Source organism: Myotis nattereri, assembly GCF_964212035.1.
Source record: "Myotis nattereri genome assembly, chromosome: 14".
Taxonomy (NCBI): Eukaryota; Metazoa; Chordata; class Mammalia; order Chiroptera; family Vespertilionidae; genus Myotis; species Myotis nattereri.
In genome coordinates, this window is record NC_138089.1 from 29,103,161 (window position 1) to 29,124,462 (window position 21,302).

At 53.5% G+C, this 21,302-nt stretch overlaps 1 protein-coding gene across 1 annotated transcript in view; it reads right to left on the reverse strand.

Moving 5' to 3' along the window:
- Window positions 1-21,302, reverse strand: part of SLC6A6 (solute carrier family 6 member 6) — a 77,659-nt gene that overhangs the window by 28,829 nt on the left and 27,528 nt on the right. The window contains exons 3-5 of the mRNA XM_081105676.1: window positions 8,413-8,655; window positions 6,348-6,482; window positions 5,068-5,302 (exon numbers count right to left, since the gene is read on the reverse strand). Coding sequence (XP_080961802.1) covers window positions 5,068-5,302; window positions 6,348-6,482; window positions 8,413-8,641 — 599 coding nt within the window. The 5' untranslated portion in view covers window positions 8,642-8,655. The remainder of the gene's footprint in view (window positions 1-5,067; window positions 5,303-6,347; window positions 6,483-8,412; window positions 8,656-21,302) is intronic.

The following is a 21,302-nucleotide window of genomic DNA, read 5'->3' on the forward strand; positions in this document are numbered from 1 at the left end:
GATCCAGGAATTCACCTGAAATTACCCAGATAAGAATCAATCCTGGGCCTATTTTGTTTTCCCTGATGCCACCCTGGGGACCAGCCACCAGTGTGCTGGGTCCTACACTGCCCTTCACGAGGGTCCCCAGCACCCCAAACTTCCCTGCATCTCTCATACAAAGGGAGGAGATACAGAGGTGAGCTGCATTCTTGTCCAAGAATAGTAATGATTCATTCCAGGGTGGGATCCAAAAAAGAATTGCCTGGACGTCTGTTTTGAGTCGGCCAGCCTGCTGCCGTCCAGCCGGCACTCAGAGATGTAAATACGTCCTCCGAGTGGGCCAAATCGTTTCCTTTTGACTGCTGGCCAGCCATTTATTGGCGATGGCTCTTCCCTGGAGACTGATGGAAGCAACAATTATAAAAGAGCCCGTCCGCCCTAAGCATGGGGCCACACAAGGCTTTCTCCCCCGCCTCCCCCTCCTCACAGCTGCAGGGGAAGATTGGCCGAGCAGGGCTTGTTTGCAAATATGACTCATTTCTTTGATTCTAATAAAGTCTAATGATACGTGCTAAGCTCCCAGAGGACTCTGGAGGAGCCGGGGAGGAAGGCATGGCTCCAGCCTGATGAAGGGCATTTGGCTAGACCTGGCCCCGCCTGTCTTCCAGGACTGGGGGGAAGCAGGACCCTGAGGACAGAGGTGAGCCCAGAGCAGGGGTGAGCAGGATGAAGCTGACGGGGGGGGGGGGGAGCTCTGCTCCCCCAGCACACAGGGACTCAGAGTTCAATTACAAAGCCAGGGGTAATGACTGTCACAGGGGCCCAGGTGGCTTGCACAGGGACTTGGTAAAGGGCATCCCACTGGCTCCTGCTGAGCTTGGCGCTGTAGCATTGCAGATGGGGTGGGCATCGGGGATCCGGGCCAAGAGAACACACCATGCATAACCTCAGAGTGGGGACACACACACACCCGGCTCAGTGTTACCTGTGACTGTGGACTAACAGCTGATGGACACACAGACACTGGAGGTGGCATCCAGCGTCTGAGGTCAGAGCTGGGAACTCTAGCTGCAGAGTTGCCTTTGGCCAGTTGCTCGGCCTCCCTGGTCCTCAGTGTCCTATCTAAGAAACCATGCCCAGAGCCCTGTCTTAGCTTCTTTAACACTCCAGTCCGGCTGTGAGGTCTGGGACCACGCTAACTCTGAGGTTTGGACAGGTGACCGCCCCGAAGACATGCAGCTGGGACATGTGGGAGTCGCAGTCCGTCTCCCCACTGCTCTCTCCTCTCTCCTCTAGTAACACTGGAGGGGGCAGGGATGATCGACAAGGTCCCTCTGTCCAGGGCCCGGAGGAAGTATCAGGTCCCACGGTGCCTTGTTATCTGGATTCCCGGGGAGCTCCTGAGCACCCGGCAGGAATCGTTTGCCCAAGGAACAGACAGCTCAGGGACCCACGCAGCTGGGGCTGGTCAGAGGAATGAAGGGAAACAATGGCTGGGATTGGGCTTCACCTCAAGGGGCATGGACTCCAGCCTCCGAGAGAGAGCCTCACTGTTCTGCAACCCAACAGCAGTACCAGCCAGTGACACCTCAATAAAGCCCAGCAAGCCTTTCTCAACAAAAACCCCGAGGCTAGTCATTATGGAGCTGGTGGCTATTTTCAGGGGAAATCACACATGTTAAATTTCACCCCAAAGCCCCCTGAGACCCTGTATACAGTCGGTGCTTAATACACGTCTCAGCTTTTCTCCCCATAGTGTGTTGCTTAAGCAACGTCCAGAAAACACAGATTCAAACTTAGTCTAACATTCAAGGCTTCAATCCTTCTCCCTGGCTCCATGCGTCCTATGCTCTGGCCCAACCAATGACTTGCTGTTCCCAAAACAGCCACGTGCTTTCCTTCTGCCCAAATGTCTTTTCTCCTTTTTAGCATAGTGAGCTTCTACCCATCCCTCAAAGCCCAGCTCGGATAGCCATTTGCAGATGGGAAATGAGGCCAGAGAGGGGTAGAGAGGTGCTGCCCCAGGCTACAATCAAGTGGATGCAGATGTGCAATTAGTAAGAACCAGCCATCAGTGAGCACTTACTGTATTGAAACATTTAAAACCCTCTCTGGCTGGGGGAGAGCACCGTGTGCGAAAGGCCGTGAGAGGACTCCGAGCTGAGAAATGACATGTCTAGATTCACAACTGACTGCAGAGATGCAAGGGCAAGGCAGGGACCGCAGTGAGAGGCCAGTGCTGGGGTTGGAGAGAGCGATCATGGGGGAGGGAGGAGGGCTGCAGTGTAAGTGGGGAGGGTGGTCAGACTCTGAATGTACTTTCACGGGAGATCCAAGAGGACCTGCGAGTTAATGTGGGATTTGAGGCAGAAAGCGGTTTGCGAATTATCCCATTTAGAGGGCCTCCGCAAAGAGGAAAGGAAGGTGGGGGCAAGTCCCTGGCACGATGCTCATGGGAGTCCATCATTCCCCATTAGTGCTCTCTCCCCTCTTTCACGACCAAGAGAATGGAAGGCTCTTGAAGGCAGGCAGCCAGGCCCTTCTCATCCACTCTCATCCACTGTGCCTGACTCAGGGCAGCACTGATGGGGCCCCGGCCCCGCTCACTGGCCTCGGCCTCTGCTCACACAGGAGCAGGCTGGGTCCTCACGCTTAAACCTGCTTTCTAGGCTCCTCCTCTGTGGACTCCAGTCCTCCCGTGTTCTAGAAAGAGGGCACGTTGTTTACGGATGCGCAGGGGGGCTTACAGAGCTCTGCTGGAACCAGGAGGAGCGGGTGCGAAGGCTGGAGCGGGAAGGGGGCATCAGGCAGGTGGCCAGAACAGCCTGACTGAGCATGTCCTGTGGGGCGTGGGAAGGTGCCTGCGGGACCAGGACATTTGCATAGATGAACACTGTCAGGAAGGGGAGCTGGGGCACTCAGAATGGAGACTCTGGGAGGCAAGAGACCTAGAAACCCCCGGGAGGGCTCAGTCTGGGGGGCAGGCAGGGGAGAAGGGATGGGTGAGGACTGGAAACCCTGAGGACCTCATCGCCCATGTGAGCATCTTCGCAAGAACCCTCAGGTTTATAGCGGCAGGGAGGTGAGCGAAGAGGAACCCCTTTGCAATATGGGGGACAATACGGGCATTTGAGAGGGGCCATTCTTAGTCCTTCTGAAAGCTGTCTCACTTAGAGTTCCAAATGCCCCCAAAGGAGCAGTTCTATCCCCTATGAGGACACTAAATAAATGACAATGGCCCATATTTATCATGCATGTTGTCATGGTCTCAAGTTAGGGTGAACGGCCATCCCTAGGAGGGCAGTGCTATAATCTCTCCAGGTACAGGTGAGAACATGAAGGTCCAGAGAGGCCAAGGTGCCTGGCCAGGCTAGAAGCGGCAGAGCTGGGATTGGAGCCCAGGCAGCCAATCCGTGCCTGAGGCAATGAGGTCCCAGCAGGCGCCCAAGTGGCTGGTTGAGTGCCACGTCCTGGGTGGGGCAGGCCCTGGGTGATCGGCTATGCCAGGAACTGCAGAGAGCGGACAGGGCTGTGGTCTCAGGCCCCATTCAAGTGAGAAGAATGAAGTGCAGCGTTTCTTTGTAAACTCAGCTCTCCCGGGGGTGGGAGCCGAGGGGGTGATGAATGTGCTTGTAATGCCCTCTTTGTCTGCAAGTGGAAAATATGTGCGCATAAAAAGCCCCAGGGACGGGGGCATATACTGAAAGGCCCACGTGTCATGACAGGGACGTGCACCACCCGAGGAAGGACTGACTAACCTTGCCTATTATTTCCCAGCCCCGGCCCCAAAGTATGCCCGGGACCAACCAACAGGCAACTCCCTCTTCTGTTCCTGGGCCAGGTTCTAAGAGGTGGGCAGCCACACACAAAAGAGAGGGAGTATCATCTCGTGATGATTAGGGTCCACCTGCTTCCTTAACGGCATTCCCTGCTCCTGGCTCTCTTGCTTCCTGCAAGGCCTTATCTCAGCTATTTCCAGATAGAGGGAGGCCGCACCCAAGTGCTGAGCCCCACATTTAATTGCTGGTGAAGAGCGATGCACGAATATATTTTTAATTGGCCTTCAAGCAATGTCTTAGAAGAACTTTCCTATATATCAGCTAAGAGATACCCAAACGTCAAGCCCCTTCACATTCTGCCTTTCTGATGTGTGTCCTACGTGTGTTCTCTTATTGACAACCGTGTGGTAAACTGGAGACATGCCCATAATTCTCCACTCCTCTCATAAAGAGGCAGAATCTATTTCTCCACTTCTTGCTTGACTCTGTGGCTTTCTTTGGCCAATGGGACATTAACAAACATGATACAGGCAGAGGCTTAAAGAGTGCTCCTGCGATGCAACTTTCCCATTGGCTACTTTGCAATGAAGAACAGTCTCTGATGACGCTCAGGTAGCCTGCTGGGGGATGAGACCATATGGACCCTGGCAGCCAATGCCAAGAAGAGCTACCCTGATGCTGATCTACCCATGAGGGAGCCCAGCAAAGACCAGAAAAACCTCCCAGCCAAGCTCAGCCCAAAGTGCTAATCAGCAAAACCTTGAGCCAAATAAATGGTTGTGGCTTAAAGCCACTGCATTGGGGATGATTGTTACATAGCAAAAGGTAACTAACACATAATTTTTATTCTCTCTACTCACCTTTAACTTGACTAATTACTACTTCAGCTTCATATATGATTTTTTCTCTGTGCAATAATAGTTTTGATATGCTAACTATGTTTCTTCTAAAATACATTAAGAAAACTGTATTATTTTCAGGCCTTTGGGGGGAAAATTCCTCATACAGATCCCATGGGTGTTGGAATGATTCATTCCCCTCATTTGACAGTTAAAGAAACTGAGGCTCAGAAAGGGGCAGAGACTTGCTGAAGGTCAGACAGCCAGTAAAATGGCAGAACCGGGACTCGCTTCCAGGCCTGTCTGAGACCAAAGGCATGGATTTATCTCCAAATCTGTACCCAACTTCTCCCCGATCCCATCCCAAGACACTGACTCCCACATCGCGGGGGAGAAGATGAGGCAGTGGGCTGTCCCCTCTGCCCCCACCCAGGCCCTCCCTCCTTCCTTAGTGAAGCTGGCCTTACTCCCAGAACTCGGTGACAGGGGAGGTGAAGTTGCTGGTGTTGAGAGTGAGCCACAGGCTCTTGTTCTTGCGCATCGTGTCCTCCATGCAGTAGGGTGTGTTCCAGGTATGGTTGCAGTGCGCCCAGGGCAGCTCCGACTGGAAGGACTGGAACAGGTAGTAGGTGGCCCAGGCCAAGATGACGATGTAGTACACATTCAGGAGGGACACGATCACAATGGAGGCGTAGCCGATGCCTGTGGGTGTGGACAAGCAGGATAAGCATCAGCAGGAAGGCCAGAACCCTGTGTCCACACACTCAAGTGGAAGGCCTTGGCACCCCCAGGGGGCCTTCAACAGTGACCAGCAAATATTTGTGGGCTGGTTAGATAAATGGGATCCTTGGACGAGTTGAAGAATGCATGCAGGTGGATAGGCCAACGAATGGATGGTTAGATGGATCAATGGTTAGACGGGAGGTTAAATGGACCAATAGAGAGCCGAATGGGGAGATGCTGGACTGATGGGTGGAAATTTGATTTGTTGGATGGATGCATGGCTGGGGACTGTCTGGAAGGTTAGGTAGATGAGTAGATGAATGAATGAGTAAATGGGTAGATAGGTGATGGGTAGACAAGTGGATGGATAATCTAACTAAATTAACTAGTTAATGACAAAAGGTTTGATGGATCATATATGGATAGATTTATATGGATGACTAAGTTGACATACATCCTCCCATCTTTGCCAATTATAATCGTAACAGTGTTATCTTATGAATGCATACTAGGCACTAGAGACAAAGGACTAAATGTTATAATAATAAAGCTACCATTAATTTGGGGCTTACTATGTGGACAAAGCATTTTTACGTAACTATTAGTAGCAGTAACCCTATGAAGAAGGCATATCGTTTCCATTTTGTAGATGAAGAAATTGAGACACAAAACGATTAATGAACTTTCCCAAAGTCACAAGAGTTAGCAAAGGAGGAGGGAATCGAACCCAGACAGCAAGGCCCCTGAATCCGAGTGCTTATCTTCTGCACTGCACTGTACTGCTAAGCAGCTACTAGCTTCTCTAACCTTCAACAACCCAGAGAGGCGGGAACAGCCAGTACGTATTGAGCAGTCACTGCAAGCAGCGCCGCCCGTACCATGCACTGGCTGCTACCCTGTGTTAGGCACAGCGCCAAGGGACTTGCATGAGGCTTCGATGTACCTGGCAAACAGCAGGTGCTCAATAATAAATTTGTTGAACCGATGAACACCAGGCCCCGGGTGACCGTTGTCCCATACTCACCAGAGAACAAGGGGCAGATCTTTTCCCAGCAGGTGATGCCCCCTTCAGAGGTGTACTGGCCTATGATTACCTCCAGGAAAAACACAGGCAGGCCGCCCCCAAACAGGAAAATAAAATACGGTATAAGAAATGCACCTGTGGAGAGAGCAGAGTGGGGAGAGGGTCAGACTGGGCTGTCACAGGGGCAAGGACTTAGGTGCTTGCTCCAAAGCCCTCCCAGCCAATGGAACCAGAGAGAACAAGTGAGGGACGTGAGGGTACAGGCTAAACCCTTGGGCGTGGTTGAAAATTCTGCAGATCCTGCCCAGCAGGCATCACCTTTCCAGGTTGCCCTCTCACCTTCTTCAAATCTACCAGGTGCTTTCAGCCTCGGGGCCTCCAGTTAAGCTGTGCCAACTGCCACCTGCCTTCCCCACATCCTCCATCTGAATAAGCACTGCTCAGCCCTTAGGACCCATCTCAAATAGGACCTCCTTGTTGAAGCCTTCACCTGCCTGTTCCCAGGCCTACCCAGGGCAGGAAGCTGAGACAGACTAGCTAAGAAGGGTACAGTGATGAGAAGCAACAGGTGGGTACCTCCAGCTGGGGTGGGAGCCAGGGCAGGAGTGAGGGGTAAGGAGTTGGGGCGAGGGTTCCTACCTGGTGTCCACTAATGGCTTCAGCGGGTCCATAAACCCTTTGAAACTGTGGGCAACTTGGGTCTATGTGTATGCGCTTTGCTCTGGGGAGCGTCTAGGACACTCATCAGAGTCCCAAAGGCGCCTGAGACCTACAAAAGGTTAAGAAACCAGACTCTAAGGCAGAATTTCCCGGAAGGTAGTTCTCCTAACGCAGGCTGCAGGCAGCATGCCCATCTCTGCTGACGGGTAAGCCTTCAATTACGGGCAGTTCTCCCTACCCAGTTCTCATCAGGCCGCTCTCACTGCACAGCCAGAAAGCCCCCAGTATGTCAGCACGTGCTGCCGACCTGGACACTCCGACAGGAGAGGACTCTAGCTCAGAGCCTTCAGGTTAAAAAAACCCCGCCCCAGCCGGTTTTTCTCAGTGGTTAGAACATCGGCCCACAGACTGAAAGATCACAGGTTCGATTCTGGTCGAGGGCCCATACTTCGATTGCAGGCTCGATCCCCGGCCCTGGTCAGGGCACGTGCTGGAGGCAACCAATTGATGTGTCTCTCTCACATCAATGTTTCTCTCTCTGTCTCTTTCCCTCCCTTCCACTCTCTCTAAAAAAATCAATGGGAAAAAAGATATCCTCAAGTGAGGATTATAAAAAACAAACAAAAAAGCCCCAAAACGTTAAACTGGTACAAGTACCCAGTATAAGATAAATAAGTTCGGGGGGGGGGGGGATGCACAGCATGGTGACTACAGTTAATAATACTGGGCTAAACCTGAAAGTTGCTAAGAGAGGAATTTTCCAAGTTCTCATGACAAGAAAAAAAATGTATAACTGAGGTGACATATGCTAACTAAACTTATTGTGATCATTTAGCAATATATACACACATCAAATCATGTTTACAACTGAAACTATTACAAGGTTATGCGTCAATTATATCTCAATAAAACTGGAAAAAACTTTTTAATTAATAAATAAAAAAAAAAAATCTTCACTGTATTTTTTTTTCCTGGATACCTTTCCATTATGGCAAATGATACTGGTTTTCCATTTATGGGGGAAACGAAGCTTGCTTTTGAACTATGTTTGGTTTAAGTTAGAAAAGCCAAAGTAAATATTAGAAAAGATATAATGTAAGGAGCTGGGAGGCATGAAGAGGGAATTTATGAAGGGAGCATGTGAGTGTCAGAGGTCTGGGGACAGGGGCATGGCCTCATCACTCCTCTTCAGAGATGGCAAACGGAAGGATCGCAGCGGGTAAGGGGTCTTCTCAAGGTAACACAGTAAGACCCCGACAGAACACCAGCTGATTCCCAGGCTTGCTCCTCTCCTGCCTCTGAGGTGGGGAGGGTGCAGCAGGCTGACTGAGGGAGGTCATGATGGGGACTAGGGAGAGCAGGTCACATGAGGCCACCCCCTTCTCTCTGCCCAGCCTAGACTCACCTCCACCATTTTTGTAGCAGAGGTACGGAAAACGCCAGACATTGCCCAAACCGACGAAGCCACCAGCCACGGAGAGCACAAAGTCGATCTTGCTGGACCACTTCTCCCTCTGCGGGGGCTTCCCCTCAGCCTCGTCCTCGGGCCGCGTGCCCGGGCTCTTCCCGGGGGACGGCTTCAGGATGTCCTTGTGAAAGTCTTTCAGACACTGCAGCTTCTCCTTGGTGGCCATCTCCTCCTTGATTTCTGTGGGGACAAAACAGAACCCCATGTGCGGTTGGTAAATAGCCTGTGTGTCTTCAACACGACCCCTCCCTTCTCACCCATGGGCTGGCTCTGACCTGCCCAGACCGGTGGCAGGGGGCCTGCCATCCCCTTGACCGTCCACTGATCTGACCATGTTCAGAGCGAGTCAGATCCCTCTAGGCAAGCAGAGACCTAATGATTCAGAAATTGACAGATTCCTTCTCTTGAGCAACTGCTGAGAGAAGCACTGGGGACCCATGCTTGCTGACCTTGAATGTCATACCTCATCCTGCACCTGCAGGCAGATAAGCACGAAGCCACCCCTGGCCTGGCATCACCTCTGCCAAATATGACACACCCAGGCACCTCTAAGGCACCGCCAAATAACACCTGCCTGAATTTTCTAGAAATGGATACTATTTCTCAATTTCGGATTTGCGTAGGAAACGACGGCTTCCATTTCACTCATGAGCCAGCACAGTGCCTGGCGCACGGGAGAGGCCTGCGCCTAACTGTTTAAGGAATGGATAAACACCGAATGAATGAGGAATGGGGTTTCAGCCTGGAATGGAAACAATATTTGAAAATGGGGTTTCCATCAAAGTATGGAGAATGGATGTTTATGAAAGATATTTGCAATTAACCAGCCACATCCCTACAGCATAAAAAAGCAGGGATTTGCCCTGGTGAGGATTATGTAAGAAAGCCAGTTAGTTAATCTCCCTGGTTCACCTCTCTCCATCCGTTCTCTGGCTTGCCCCGACCCCTGTGTCATCCAGGTCCCCTGTCCTCTGACTCCTGATGGGTTTGGCAATGGAAGGCCCCAAAGGAGGTCAAATCCCTAAGCCTCCAGGAGCTGTTTGTGGCCACTCTCAGCCCACCCCCTGCCTGGACCCCATTCTAGAGGACATCTGCCTCCAGCCAGGGTGGAGCCTCTTCTTTCAGTACCTCCTTGTCTGGAGTTCTCACTCTCCCTGGTAGCTCAGCCTTGAGGGCAAGAGTATCATGAGTCCCAGCCTGGGGAGAGAGGGTGCCTTCAAGGGTTTACCCCTCTGTGGTGGAGCACCACAGAAGACATGCACTGGAGGACCAGCACCAGCGGGCCTGCCCACCCCTCTCTGAGCCTGTTTCTCCACCTGCAGAATGAAAAGGATAATGGCAAAGGCGACCGGCTCGGAGCCAAGCAGCCTGGGCCACAACTTGTCTTCATGATCCAAACTGGTGGCCAACACTGAAAATATCAGATTTCAGAGAAAAGTCAAGATTTCTAGTTTCTCGTGAAAAACTGGAAGCTCGGACCATGTTTAGCTCACACTCCTTTTGGCAACCATCAGCAGGACCAGGTGTGGCCCCCTCACATGGGCACCCCTGGGCCAGCTCACCAAGCTCACAGGACATCTTCAGTGGGCATCTCAGTCTGTCTTGTCAAACTGCTTGGCACTACCTGAAAATGTCTTGACTCATGTCCTTGCTTCCTTGTTAACTGCCTCCTCCTCAACTAGAGTTGTGCCTCCATAAGGACAAGGACCCATCTGCCCAGAGCCAGTTGTCAAGCAAGGACCGTGGGGTAGATGGTTCCCAGAGTGGGATCTGCAAGCAGTTGGTACTAAGTGTGAACTCCAGCTCGGCCACTTCCCAAGCACTGGTCTCGGCAAGTCACCGGGCCTCAGAGCCTTGCATTCCATGCTGCTTGGCCCAGAAAGCCATCCAAGGCAGAGCAAGGTGGAGGCGGGGCTGCCCGAGGACCTGGGTGTGTAGAGGGGACGTGTTGGCCTGGCACCAGAAGCTAGGCCCACAGGGGCCGTGCTCTGAGGAGCAGAGGCACAAAAGCATAACAGAACCCCTGTTTCCCCCACACCTCCTTCCTCTCCCTGGCTCGGGGGAGGGGGACCCCAATTGTTTTGCTATCTGGTGGTGAGCAGACCAAGAAAAGGCTTCCTGGAGCCGCCGGGCGGCTCGCTGAGCCCTTCCTCTGTCTCCCAGAGCACAGACTGGTGGCGGCATCCGCATGGCCTTTCTTTGCCCTGCTCCCTCGGGGCGACGCAGGGGTTCAGCCGGGCGTATGGCTACTGTAAAAATAGCCTGAGCAGCCAGCATTGTTCCAGTGTTAATTTGTGCAACCCCCGATGGTTATCTGAGCGACCCATTGTGGGCTGGCTGGATGGGAGCATAATTGGAGGATGTGGGACTCAACTCCCTCCTAGTGAAGATGTTTTTCAAGGAATGACCCCTGAGCCTCCAAGAAAGGTTGGTTCCGCCCTCTTGGACTCTCCTTGGATCTCAGAGCTGGAAGGCACTTCACAAGGTCAGCCAGATGGAGGGGGCAGTGGCCAGCTTCTGCTCACATAGGCAGCTGAGACTGACAAAGCTCTTTCCTACTGGGAGCTGGGGCCAGCTTCCCATGGCTACCCTGAGGGTCCTGGCTCTGTCCTCAGGGCCCAGACCCACTTGCCACACTGGCACTCAGAGCACCCTCTAGAAACATGGGGTAGCAACAAGTTCCCTGAGACCTTCTCTGCTCCAGGCTCTGGTTTCCTACAAGGCTAGGCCTCCAGGCCCCTCTCCACACTCAGGACCGCATCTTTCCGACCCCCATGGGTGAGCCTGGATGGGGATAGGGCCTGAATGGGGCAGAGCTGGGGCCTGTTATGTGCCTGGTATGGTGGTGGCTCCCCTGATGCTCATTCCCAGGGTGCATCCCGAGATGTGTTCCTCCTTCACCATCACCTGTCCCACCTGTGGCTGCTGCAATCACCTGCCCTTCGAGAACACAAGGCCAACAGCCCTGCCTCTGGCTCCCTCAGGCCAAGCCATCCGCCATGACTTCACCCAATGCTCACTCATGCCTGCAGCAGGACACACCCAGGTGCAGACAGCCAAACACCCTTCACGGGGCTCATTCCAAGCCCCTCTGAAGTGTCTGACCAGCCTGGTGCCTATAGAAAGCCCACAGCAGCAAGATGGTTGATTCTGCCTCTCATACATTCTTGGCATCCACCTACTTCTCTCCATCACCATGGCAACCACCATGCTCCAGGCCCCAATAGTCCTTGTAGGGCATGGAAGTCAGCCTCCTCACAGGCCTGCCTGCTGATAATCTGCCCACCCCCCCAACCCCCAATCTATTCTCAACACCGCAGCTAAAGGCAACTTGTGAAGTACACTCAGATCACAATGCCCTCCCACCCAACCCTCCACCATTCCCCCAAGGAAACACCAGCTCCTCCCCAAGGTCTACTGGGGCTCCCAGTTCAGGCCCCTTCTCCTGGGGACACTCGCCCCACAGAACATCTTCAGTTCATCCCCCTCAGGCTGACCCCTTGCATGGATGCTCCAGGCCCTCTAGTGATAGCCTGCCCCCTGCAGGAATCAAAGCGGGAGCTCTGGCCTAGAAGCTGACAGTCACTTCTTGTCTGGGTGACCTCAGGCAAGTTTTTCAACCTCTCCGGTCCTCAGTGTCCTTATCTGTAAAGTGGGGGTAACAGTACTCACCTCTCGGGGATGCTGTGAGGACTGAATAAGAGAGGTGCACAGAAAGTGCTTACAGCAGTCCATGGCATGTGGCAAGGACTCCTTAAATAGTAGCTGCTAGTATTACTGTTGTTAGTACTGCTATAATTATTATCAGGTCCAACCTGACCTTGGGGTCAGTCCTACTCAGGGTGAAATCAGCAAAGCTCAGAGAGGCCAAGTGACACCCCCAAGGTCATAAAACTAGTTGTGACAGTGACCATCACGAGCCCAAATTCTTGGCTCTGTTTCTGCTGTCCCTTTGCCAGCCCAGCCTGCTCTCAGCTGACACTCAGTGAAGTCCACTAATTCTCCATCACCCCCCAGCCCACCCCGTGACTCAGCAGGTAGGAACGGGCTCCCTCCACAGGTGTCCCAGCAGGCGCTGCCGTGCTGGCCGGTGGCGAGAGCTGTTTTCATTGGCGCCAGGCCCATGGCTATTTTGTAGCTAAGGTGATACATAATTCCCCATTTTAAGAGCTTCCTTTTTGATTATTACAGCTATAGGCAATTAGAGCAGGCTCTGACACAGAGGCTCCAAGATGAAGGCTCCCTCCTCGCCCAGCCGAAAGCTCCTTGTCTCTGTTCCAGGGGCTGCAGCCAGAACTGGCTGTGCCCTTAGGCTGATATGAGGATCACCTGGCCAGCTTTGGCATGTATTTGGACAGATTCAACCTGGTGGCAGCGACACTGGATTTAGAAGAGGTTCCTTGGCTCCCCCTGATTGAAAACTACAGGGACTTACTCTGTGTTGAGCTGACTGAAAACAGTTTTCTATTCTCTCTTCAAAGACCCTTTAGTGTAGAGGGGCTTTTGATTTCATAGATGGGGAAGCGGAGGCTCAAACAGGGAAGGGGATTCAAGCCAGAATCCCCACCTTGGTCTGGAGCAAAGCTCAGAGAGGAGGCCTCTGCACTATTTGCAGATGGGGACACTGAGGCAGAGGTACCGAGGGAGCGCAGAGCAGGGCTGGGGACTGGACGTCCTGCCTGCCTCCAGTGCCCTCCCACCCCCACTGGCCCCAGGTGCCACGGGCCAGCTACCTGGGCCTTGAATTGAGTTGCAGATGCGGCCGTGGCCGTCTGCTCCGGCATCTGCCACCTGAATCCAAGGATTTGGGAAAAGCCCCCCTGCAGAGCCTGAACCTTCTCGAGTGAACAGCTCCCCAGAACAATGACTTATAGCTCTCACTGTCACTGATTTAACCACTCAGGAGCTTCTACCATGGGTTTTAAATAAGAGGACACACACACACTCCCAAAGGGCCTACCACGTGGCTGGCCTCTAAGACCGAATGAACAGTTGCTATTTCTCAGCAAACCTCTGGGGTGTAGGCAAGCAGCTCCCAGCACCCCAGAACTGGGGAAGGAGGACACCTGGATGACAGACTCATTTTACAAGTGGGAAAACCCGAGGCCCGAGTAGCCCCCTGCCTGTTGGGCTGTAGAAGGAAGCACACTGCTTATCTGTCCCCTTATCTGCCCTCCTTTTCAGCCTCCCTATCCACACCAGAGCCAGTGTTCTGGGCTCACTGAGGTCATGACTATGCTGTGTGACCTGGGCAAGTGACAACCTTCCCTGTGCCTCAGTTTCCTCCCTGATTCAAAAAAGAAGAGGGTGAAAATAAAACTCACCTCTCAGGGATTAAATAGGATGATGCCTATAAAATTTTCAGCATAGGTACTGGTACATACGAAGTGATTAATAAATATTAGCTATTATTGAAGAAAACAGCTGACCACATTGGGACTTTATTATACCACGTGGCAGACATGGTATCCTGAGTGCTTAAAAAAGAAAAGGGAACAGAAAGAGGCTGCATTTATTGGCCACTGACTGCACACATTTACTCAGCACTGTGCCAAGGCTTTGCAAGCATTTTCTTAGTCCCTCAATGGGGCTGCTACCCTCTCTGTCTTGATGATGAGGTGCAGAGAGGTGAAGTCACCTGTCCAGGGTCACACAGCAAGTAAAAGACCCCAGAGCTTCAAATGGCTCCCAGGTCTACTGTGGCTTCCAGTGTCCATGCAACCCCTTGGCTTTAGCAAAGTCACAAAGTGAAATCAGGCCTGGTGCCTTTAAGCCAACTTCAAGCCACTAGACTGGGCTGACAAGTTAGGGAAGTAGGCAAGGGCAAACAGGGAAATGAGGGAACACATGGCAGAGACGGGGCAGGGTCTGGGGACCTGGGGATCTGGGGAGCAGTCAGTGCCCAGGCCACAGGGATGAGCTGGGAGGGCTGATGAAACCCATGGACTAAAGCAGAATGGACCATGCTATGGACCGATGCTTCCTCTAGTGAACAGGGTCTCTCACATTTCTCTCCTGGATTTGAAGGGGCTCCTGTGAGCACTGTCTCCACAGATTCCAGGCAATGGACAGGCTCAGCGAGGAGGGCTGGGGTCAATGAGTAATACCATCTGCCACATACCATCCCAGCCAACAAAACATGTAACAATTAAGCACCCTGAATTGTATTAACAGCACTATTTCACCTTCTACCGAGGATAGCTGTTTTTGAAAAGGAGAAATTCAAGTGTGTGTTTTTTTCTTTTCTTATAAAGGTACATCTTTAACAATTTAATCATTTGATCGAGCCACGTGATCTGTATCTGTTTATCTTGTATTATTTATTCTTAACTCGGGCTAACTCAGGTGTGATAAGCTCAAGGCTTCTAAGCTCAAAGACCTCCAGGGGCCTGGCAGGCAAAGGACAGGAGTCCAGTGGGTAGGCCACAGGGAAGAGCAGGGACTGCAGCCAAAGGGAGCCCAGCCACAGGTCGCTCTTCTCAGCTCCAGCTACTGGGATTGGGACCCACTGGGGCCAGCTCCTCCGATTTCTCAAGAGAGGTTGAAATTGGAGGTGTGTGGGCATACAAACTTTCCAATTCCTAAGACACTGTGTGGGCCAAATAGAAACACAGTTTGCTCTCTTTGGTCATATCATTGCCCCGGGTCACCCAAGGCGGCCACAGCAAAGGACAATCTGATCAGCCCAGCCTCATAGGCCCGATGGCTCGCCCCAGTGAGGTCATCCAGGAAGCCTGGCATTGTTTTGCCCGGAACAAAGCCGAAACAATGAGTGACAACATTCTGGTCCTAGTGAAAGTGAATTGTTTGGGGAATTGTTTTCAGCATGACATCTCTGGGGACAGGGCTTGTTCCCTACCTGGGTTCAGTGTCTGTGGGCAAGGTCCTCCCCTCCTCTAATCGAACTGCAACCTCCCACCCCATAAAAGTTCAGGTCACCCTCAGAGACCCCCTCCCCACCTCCGTTGAGAGCACCTGCCTGGCTCGGGCTCAGCCTTCAGCTTCAGAAACATTTACTTCTCCCCAAGCCACACGAAGCCTCCCCTTTCACGGATCAGGAAGCGGAGACTCTGAGAAGGGGTGGGTCTGGCCCAGGTCACACAGCCACAAGGCGGTGGGCCGGGATTTGCTCCCAAATTCTGACTCCACACCATCCTGGGGGCAAGTGTGAGCTCTACACCAGGGCCCACCAGAGCAGGTCATACTTCTTGGTCTGAGGCTTGCAAAGGAAAATGTGGGCAGATAGAGACAAATTTTGCAAAGAACTGGCCTCTGGGACAACGCCGGTAGGGAGCAGGGCAGGATGTGAGTCCGGTGTACTTCAACCACCTTTGTCCTCATCCCCACACAAAAACATTTACAGGTAAAAGGTTTGAGGACTGGGTTCAAATATTTTTCTTATCTCCTTGCAGATGGCAGGCCTTGACCCAAAGCCCAGAGACCACAGGCAGGCAGCAGAGATGAAACAGAGGACATGCAAACTGCAGGGGGAGGGGGGCGGGGCTGAGAAGGTCCTCCCCTCCCCTCCCCCACAGAGCTGGGCCTAGAGAAGCAGAGGGGCCTGAGCAGTGTGGTTGGGCACCTCCCCCGACCCCAGGCGAAGGTGAGGTGGGCACAATCATGCCCAAAACAGAGGTGACCCAGGCACCAGCCAAGCAAGTCATGGGCTCGGGAAAGGAAAGTGGGCTAGGAGTCAGAAAGCTGGGACTATTTCAGTTCCATTGGGTCATGCAGGGCAGGTACTTCCCCTTTTCATCTCGGATATCCAGGGAAAAGAACAGAGTGAGGGGGCTTCAGCAAGCAGTGCATGCTGGATAAACATTTACTGACAGCCGACCCTAGGTGCCAGGCACGGCTCTAGGAACTGGGGGTGAGGACATGAGCCCTGAGGAGCTGACATTCCAGAAGGAGAGACGGACACTAAGCACAAACATGAGTTACGACCGGACCAGCACGTAGACGACAACCAAGCGGGATGAGGAGTAGGTGATGGGGCAAGGGCGGGGGGGGGGGGGGGGACGGGGGCGGGGCGGGGAAGGGAAGGGTGTGTCAGAGAGGCCCCTGTGAGGGGGTGACATTTCATAAGGGCAGCCACTGAGGACTGGCTCTGGGCAGGCCCCATGCTTAGCCCATTCAGGCACCAACTCATTTATTCCTCTTAGAAGCCTGGACGAAATACTGAGGCCCAGAGAGGTGAGCCACGTGCCCACAAGTCACACACTGGGATTCATTCGCACCCAGACTATCGGCTCCAGGGTCTGTGCTTTTAACCATATTGAAGCCGAGATCTGCAAACATCAGGGGGAATGGTGTTCTCAGAGCAGGGAACAGCGTGTGCAAAGAGGGCCACACTGGGCTTGGTAAAGGAACAGAGAAGGCCAGTGTGGGAACAGAGAAAAAGAGGGGGCAGGGCATGGGTGACCTGGAGAGGAGACAGAGTCTGGAGGCCAGGGTTAGGACCTAGATTTATTCGAAGGGTGGGCAGCCCCTGAAAGCCTTGCTCTGCCCCACTGAAGGCTTGGCACATTCAGCTAAAAGCCCCTACCTGTCCCTGACCACCTGGCCAACCCTCCCGGAGTAACAGGGGATTTGAAGGCTCATGGTGGGCTTCTCCCTGTAAGCAGTTTCGAGTGGGGACTTGACAGTCCCGGGTAACTCAGGGCTGTCCAGCCTCTTCCTTGTGAGCCGAGCCCCTTGGGATGGGCTGAAGGTGGCTGCAAAGAGGCACCAGCCAAGGATGGGCAGTGGAACCCCCTCCCCTTAGCCCAGGGCCACAACACCAGGGACACAGAGAAGAAAACGTTCTTGAGCATCGTGTCTAGACCCCCTCACCCCTCCACAGGTGAGGGAAGAACAGGGTCAGCCTTTGACGCCATTGGATCTCAGACAAGTCCGTTCCCTGCACTGAGCAGGCCCTTACTCACCGAGAGCTGGTCAGGAGGAATCGCCCGACTGACTGTCCCACGCTGACCGAGCACCTACTGCACAGCCGGCCCCTGCAGGGGGCACAGGGTCACCTGCATGCCCTCGAGGTGCTAATGTCCAGAGACAGGGGAGGGGCTTGTCTTGTCAAAGTAACAAAAATTATTCTGCCAGTTCATAAGGACCGGAGCACGCGTCTGAGTCAAGAGGGAATGAGAGAGGCTTCAAGGAGGAAGTCTCATGACACCGCCTGGCTGGGCCCCTCAGCCGGGCCCGCACCACAGGAAGGCAGGGGTCCGGGAACAGGCAGGCCTCTCGGACCCTGTCTGATGGGGTTCAGACCCCAAACGCCACTTAGATTTCCAGCACACGCCGGGCGCCGCCGCCATCACCATAGCTTAGCCAAAGGAGAGGATTAGGTGGACGAGAAGGGCCGCCATGATGTCTGCTGGGCGCTTGGGGGCCTGTTTTCAGGCACCAGGCGGTGAGTCAGCAGGCAACAGCCTCCAGGCACTGACTCACCAGCCACAAGCCTGCCACTCTTCTCCCCGTCAGCTTCCCCACCACCCCGGGGCCCCAGCCTGGTTTTGCCGGAAGTGAGGGTTGTGGGGGTGGGGAGGGGGGGTGGTCAGCCATGATACTGAAGCGGGCTCTGCAGAACCCAGGATTATTTCTGGAGGCCACAAAAAGAGATCTGAGAAAAAAGAAAGGCTTGGTTTTCATTTCCTCAAACTTCCCCTTTTGAGCTGTAAGAACCCTAACGCCACCTCCTCTCACTGGCTGTGAAAGCAAACAGAGAACAGCCCCTCCCTCGCTGTATAGAAACTGGAGAGAGACAGGCCCTGGGTGGCAAGGCCAGCTAATGGCACGCCAGTGGCCCAGTGCCTACTCCCTGCCCAGCCACTCCCAGCCAACGCTACACCAGAGCTCTGTGGGGCTCACAGCTCCATGGAAACTGGCCAGGGCCACTCTTTGCTGTAGGGCCTTGGGCAAGTCACCTCTAGGGCTCCGTGCTACCCTTTGTAAGGCGGGCATACCGCACCGATGGCCGTGAAAACTCCCAGCTCAGTAAGTTTTTGTAAACAAGTTCCCCGTTCGTTCTCGTCGTTCCTCTTTTAAACCCGTCTCTGCTCAGTGAGGAAGGACTTTGTCTAACTTCCTAGCTCCACCCTTACCTCACCCTAACCTAGAAATTTAGCTCAAGGGCAGTTCGGTGCCTGCAGAACGAAACAGCCTGGGAGTCAGCAAGACCGAAGGTGATGGACCCACAAAGTCTGCCGCCAGTGCCCCTGTTTCAGAGCGAAGGTGCTTTAGTCTGGACGACTGGTCACTTATCTGGAAGTCAAGTTTCAAGTGTCCTCCGCCATCTGGAGCCCACCCAAGACTCCAGGGACTACTAAACCACACCTTCGCTCATGCTGTTCCCTTAGCCGGGCACACTGTTCCCCACGTAACTCATGGCAATAAATACCCAGGGCAAAGGCCGTGACATGCTTGGGCTCCATGGGCCAGGCCACACTCATCAGCCCATCATGTCACTATCTGTTCGCTCTTCTGTTGCCCAGAGCCTGGCTCTGTGAATATTGGTCAAACAGAACATTTAGGGCTCAGGACTCTGGGGACACTCAATATAGGAGTAAATATCTTCTACCTTTTAACTGTGCGGGCTCCTCGACCAGGATAACAGCAATGGCAGGCGTTGAGGACAAAGGCAGGGAGGTCCACAGACGAAGGATGGGCCCTATGTACTCTCCTCTAGAGAGTGGAATGTGTTCCAGCATGCATCTGAGTTCCCTCCAAAGGGTATAAAACTCACATTACAGCCCACACCAGCGTCGGGTGAGCTTGAGGGAGGACAGGCATTTCTCAGCTGTGGTTTCCCACACGTGCAGAATACCCTCCAGGGCGGCCCGGACAGCCCCATCTCCCTCAGGTTTTCATGTGCCACTGGTCCTCCTATGCCCTATTGCCACTGCTGGGCTTTAGCTGAGAACGGTATGACAAATTCAAAGTTCTCCTTGGGAAACCTCCGTTTCTTCATCTGTAAAACCGTCCTTTGCTGAAGTTCCTGGGTTCTTGGGCAGAGCAGGTGAATGACCAAAATCCTCACATGTGCCTGAACACTGGCATCACCTGGGACTCTGGCCAAAATGACAGGTGCCTGGCCCACCCCAAACCTTCGAAATCTGAATTTTACTTAAAAGCTGTAAAACCAACCCCCAGACTCCCAGGGAATCTTAGAATCAGGTGAGGTTGGGAATGGGGATGCTAACGAACTGGGCGACGCTTGGTAAAACATAAAAGCAACCTATACAGAGGACTTGGTGATGGATAATGCGAATACATGTGCGTGTGTGCATGCGTGCACATATGTGTGCGTATGTGCGTGCATGTGCACGTGTTACACGTGGACAGTCTCCCCTGCTGGGCTCTGAGCAGCTGGGGACTGGGCCCTGCTCGGTTTCACTTCCTCAGCCCAGGAGGTCCTGAGCCCCTCCCACGAACCATTGGCACATGGGCTCTCCTATGCCCTATCGCCACTGCTCTTGATGGTTCCGCTGTGGTGGGCACTTTTGTCCCCAGTTTACTGACAAGGGAACTAAGGCTCAAAGAGGTGATAGGACCTGGCCAAGGTTACCCAGTGAGTGGCAGAGCCAGAATATGAACCCAGGCCCAGGCCAACACTCCCTTTATCTGCTTGGTCAAGTAAAAAGGGCTGTCAGGTGGACTGCCTGGGACTCTGGGGCAGAGAGCTGAGCGGAGTATGTGGGATCCATGCATCACAGACCCACAGACCCCCAACCCAGTGGGGAGCGGAAGAAGCCTGGGCCTGGCTCCAAAGTCTGGTGAGGCCCGGAGTCTAGCTGACTCAGGCAGCGTCTCCAAAGACAGGAACAAGGCACAAGTTATATCGCCTGGGACTTGGGGACGCCCCTGGTTGTCACCCCTACGGAGGGGGGGGGGGTCACTTTTTCCCTAAAGTAGAGGCGGCAGGTATGGTCTTCCCAGAAGGAGAGACACCTGTCCCTAAAGTGCCAGCTACCCAACCACAGGAAAGGCCCCAGGAGGCCCCAGGAGGCCCCAGTGAGGCCCAGCTCTGCCAGTGACCACTGCTTGACCAAGGCCAGGCCTGCCCCTGTGGGCTGTGCTTTAGGCCAGGTGACCAGGAGATCCAGCAACACACACACACACACACACACACACACACACACACACACACACACAGAGCCCTCTCTCTTGAAGGCAACCAGTCCGGCAGAAGAAAATGTACTCCTTAAATAAATCTGTGCCTCAGTTTCCTCAAATACAGAATAGGAATAGTAATATCTCTGAGGGTCATGGGGGTTAAATGAGCTAATATGTGTAGACCGCTTAGAACAACACCTGGATAAAGTGTTAGATACCAAGCTGATGGCCAAATTCATATACTCTCCCTAGAGCAGTGGCAGCCTGGACTCCTAGGCAAGGCCATGCTGGGCACCACCAGGCCCACTGGGCACTTTACAGGTCACCTCACATAGCCGGGACCAGGGCTCCAATGCAGGTCAGCCATCTCTGCAATGAGGCCGTCACCCTAACACTCACCCCAGTCTCCTCCCCGTTCCCCTTTCCCTTCTATTCTAACTTCCTCTCCCCTTCCTCAGTGGCAAGGATTTGGAAACCCTGGGGTTCCTCCTCATCCCCCCCGTCCCCCAGTATATTGCTGACTGAGGGCAATGTGGGTGCCATGAGCTAGTGGCTTCCTGGAGATCTGAGCATGAATGTGGGAACCTCCTGTCACCTCCTCTACCTAGCCTTGGGGTGCAGTTGGAATAGCATCTCAGGTAGCTGCCCATGGCAGGACAGAGGGCAGGAAGAGGGGCAGGCAGCTAGACCAGGCCTGCAGCTCCCACACAAGGTATTGG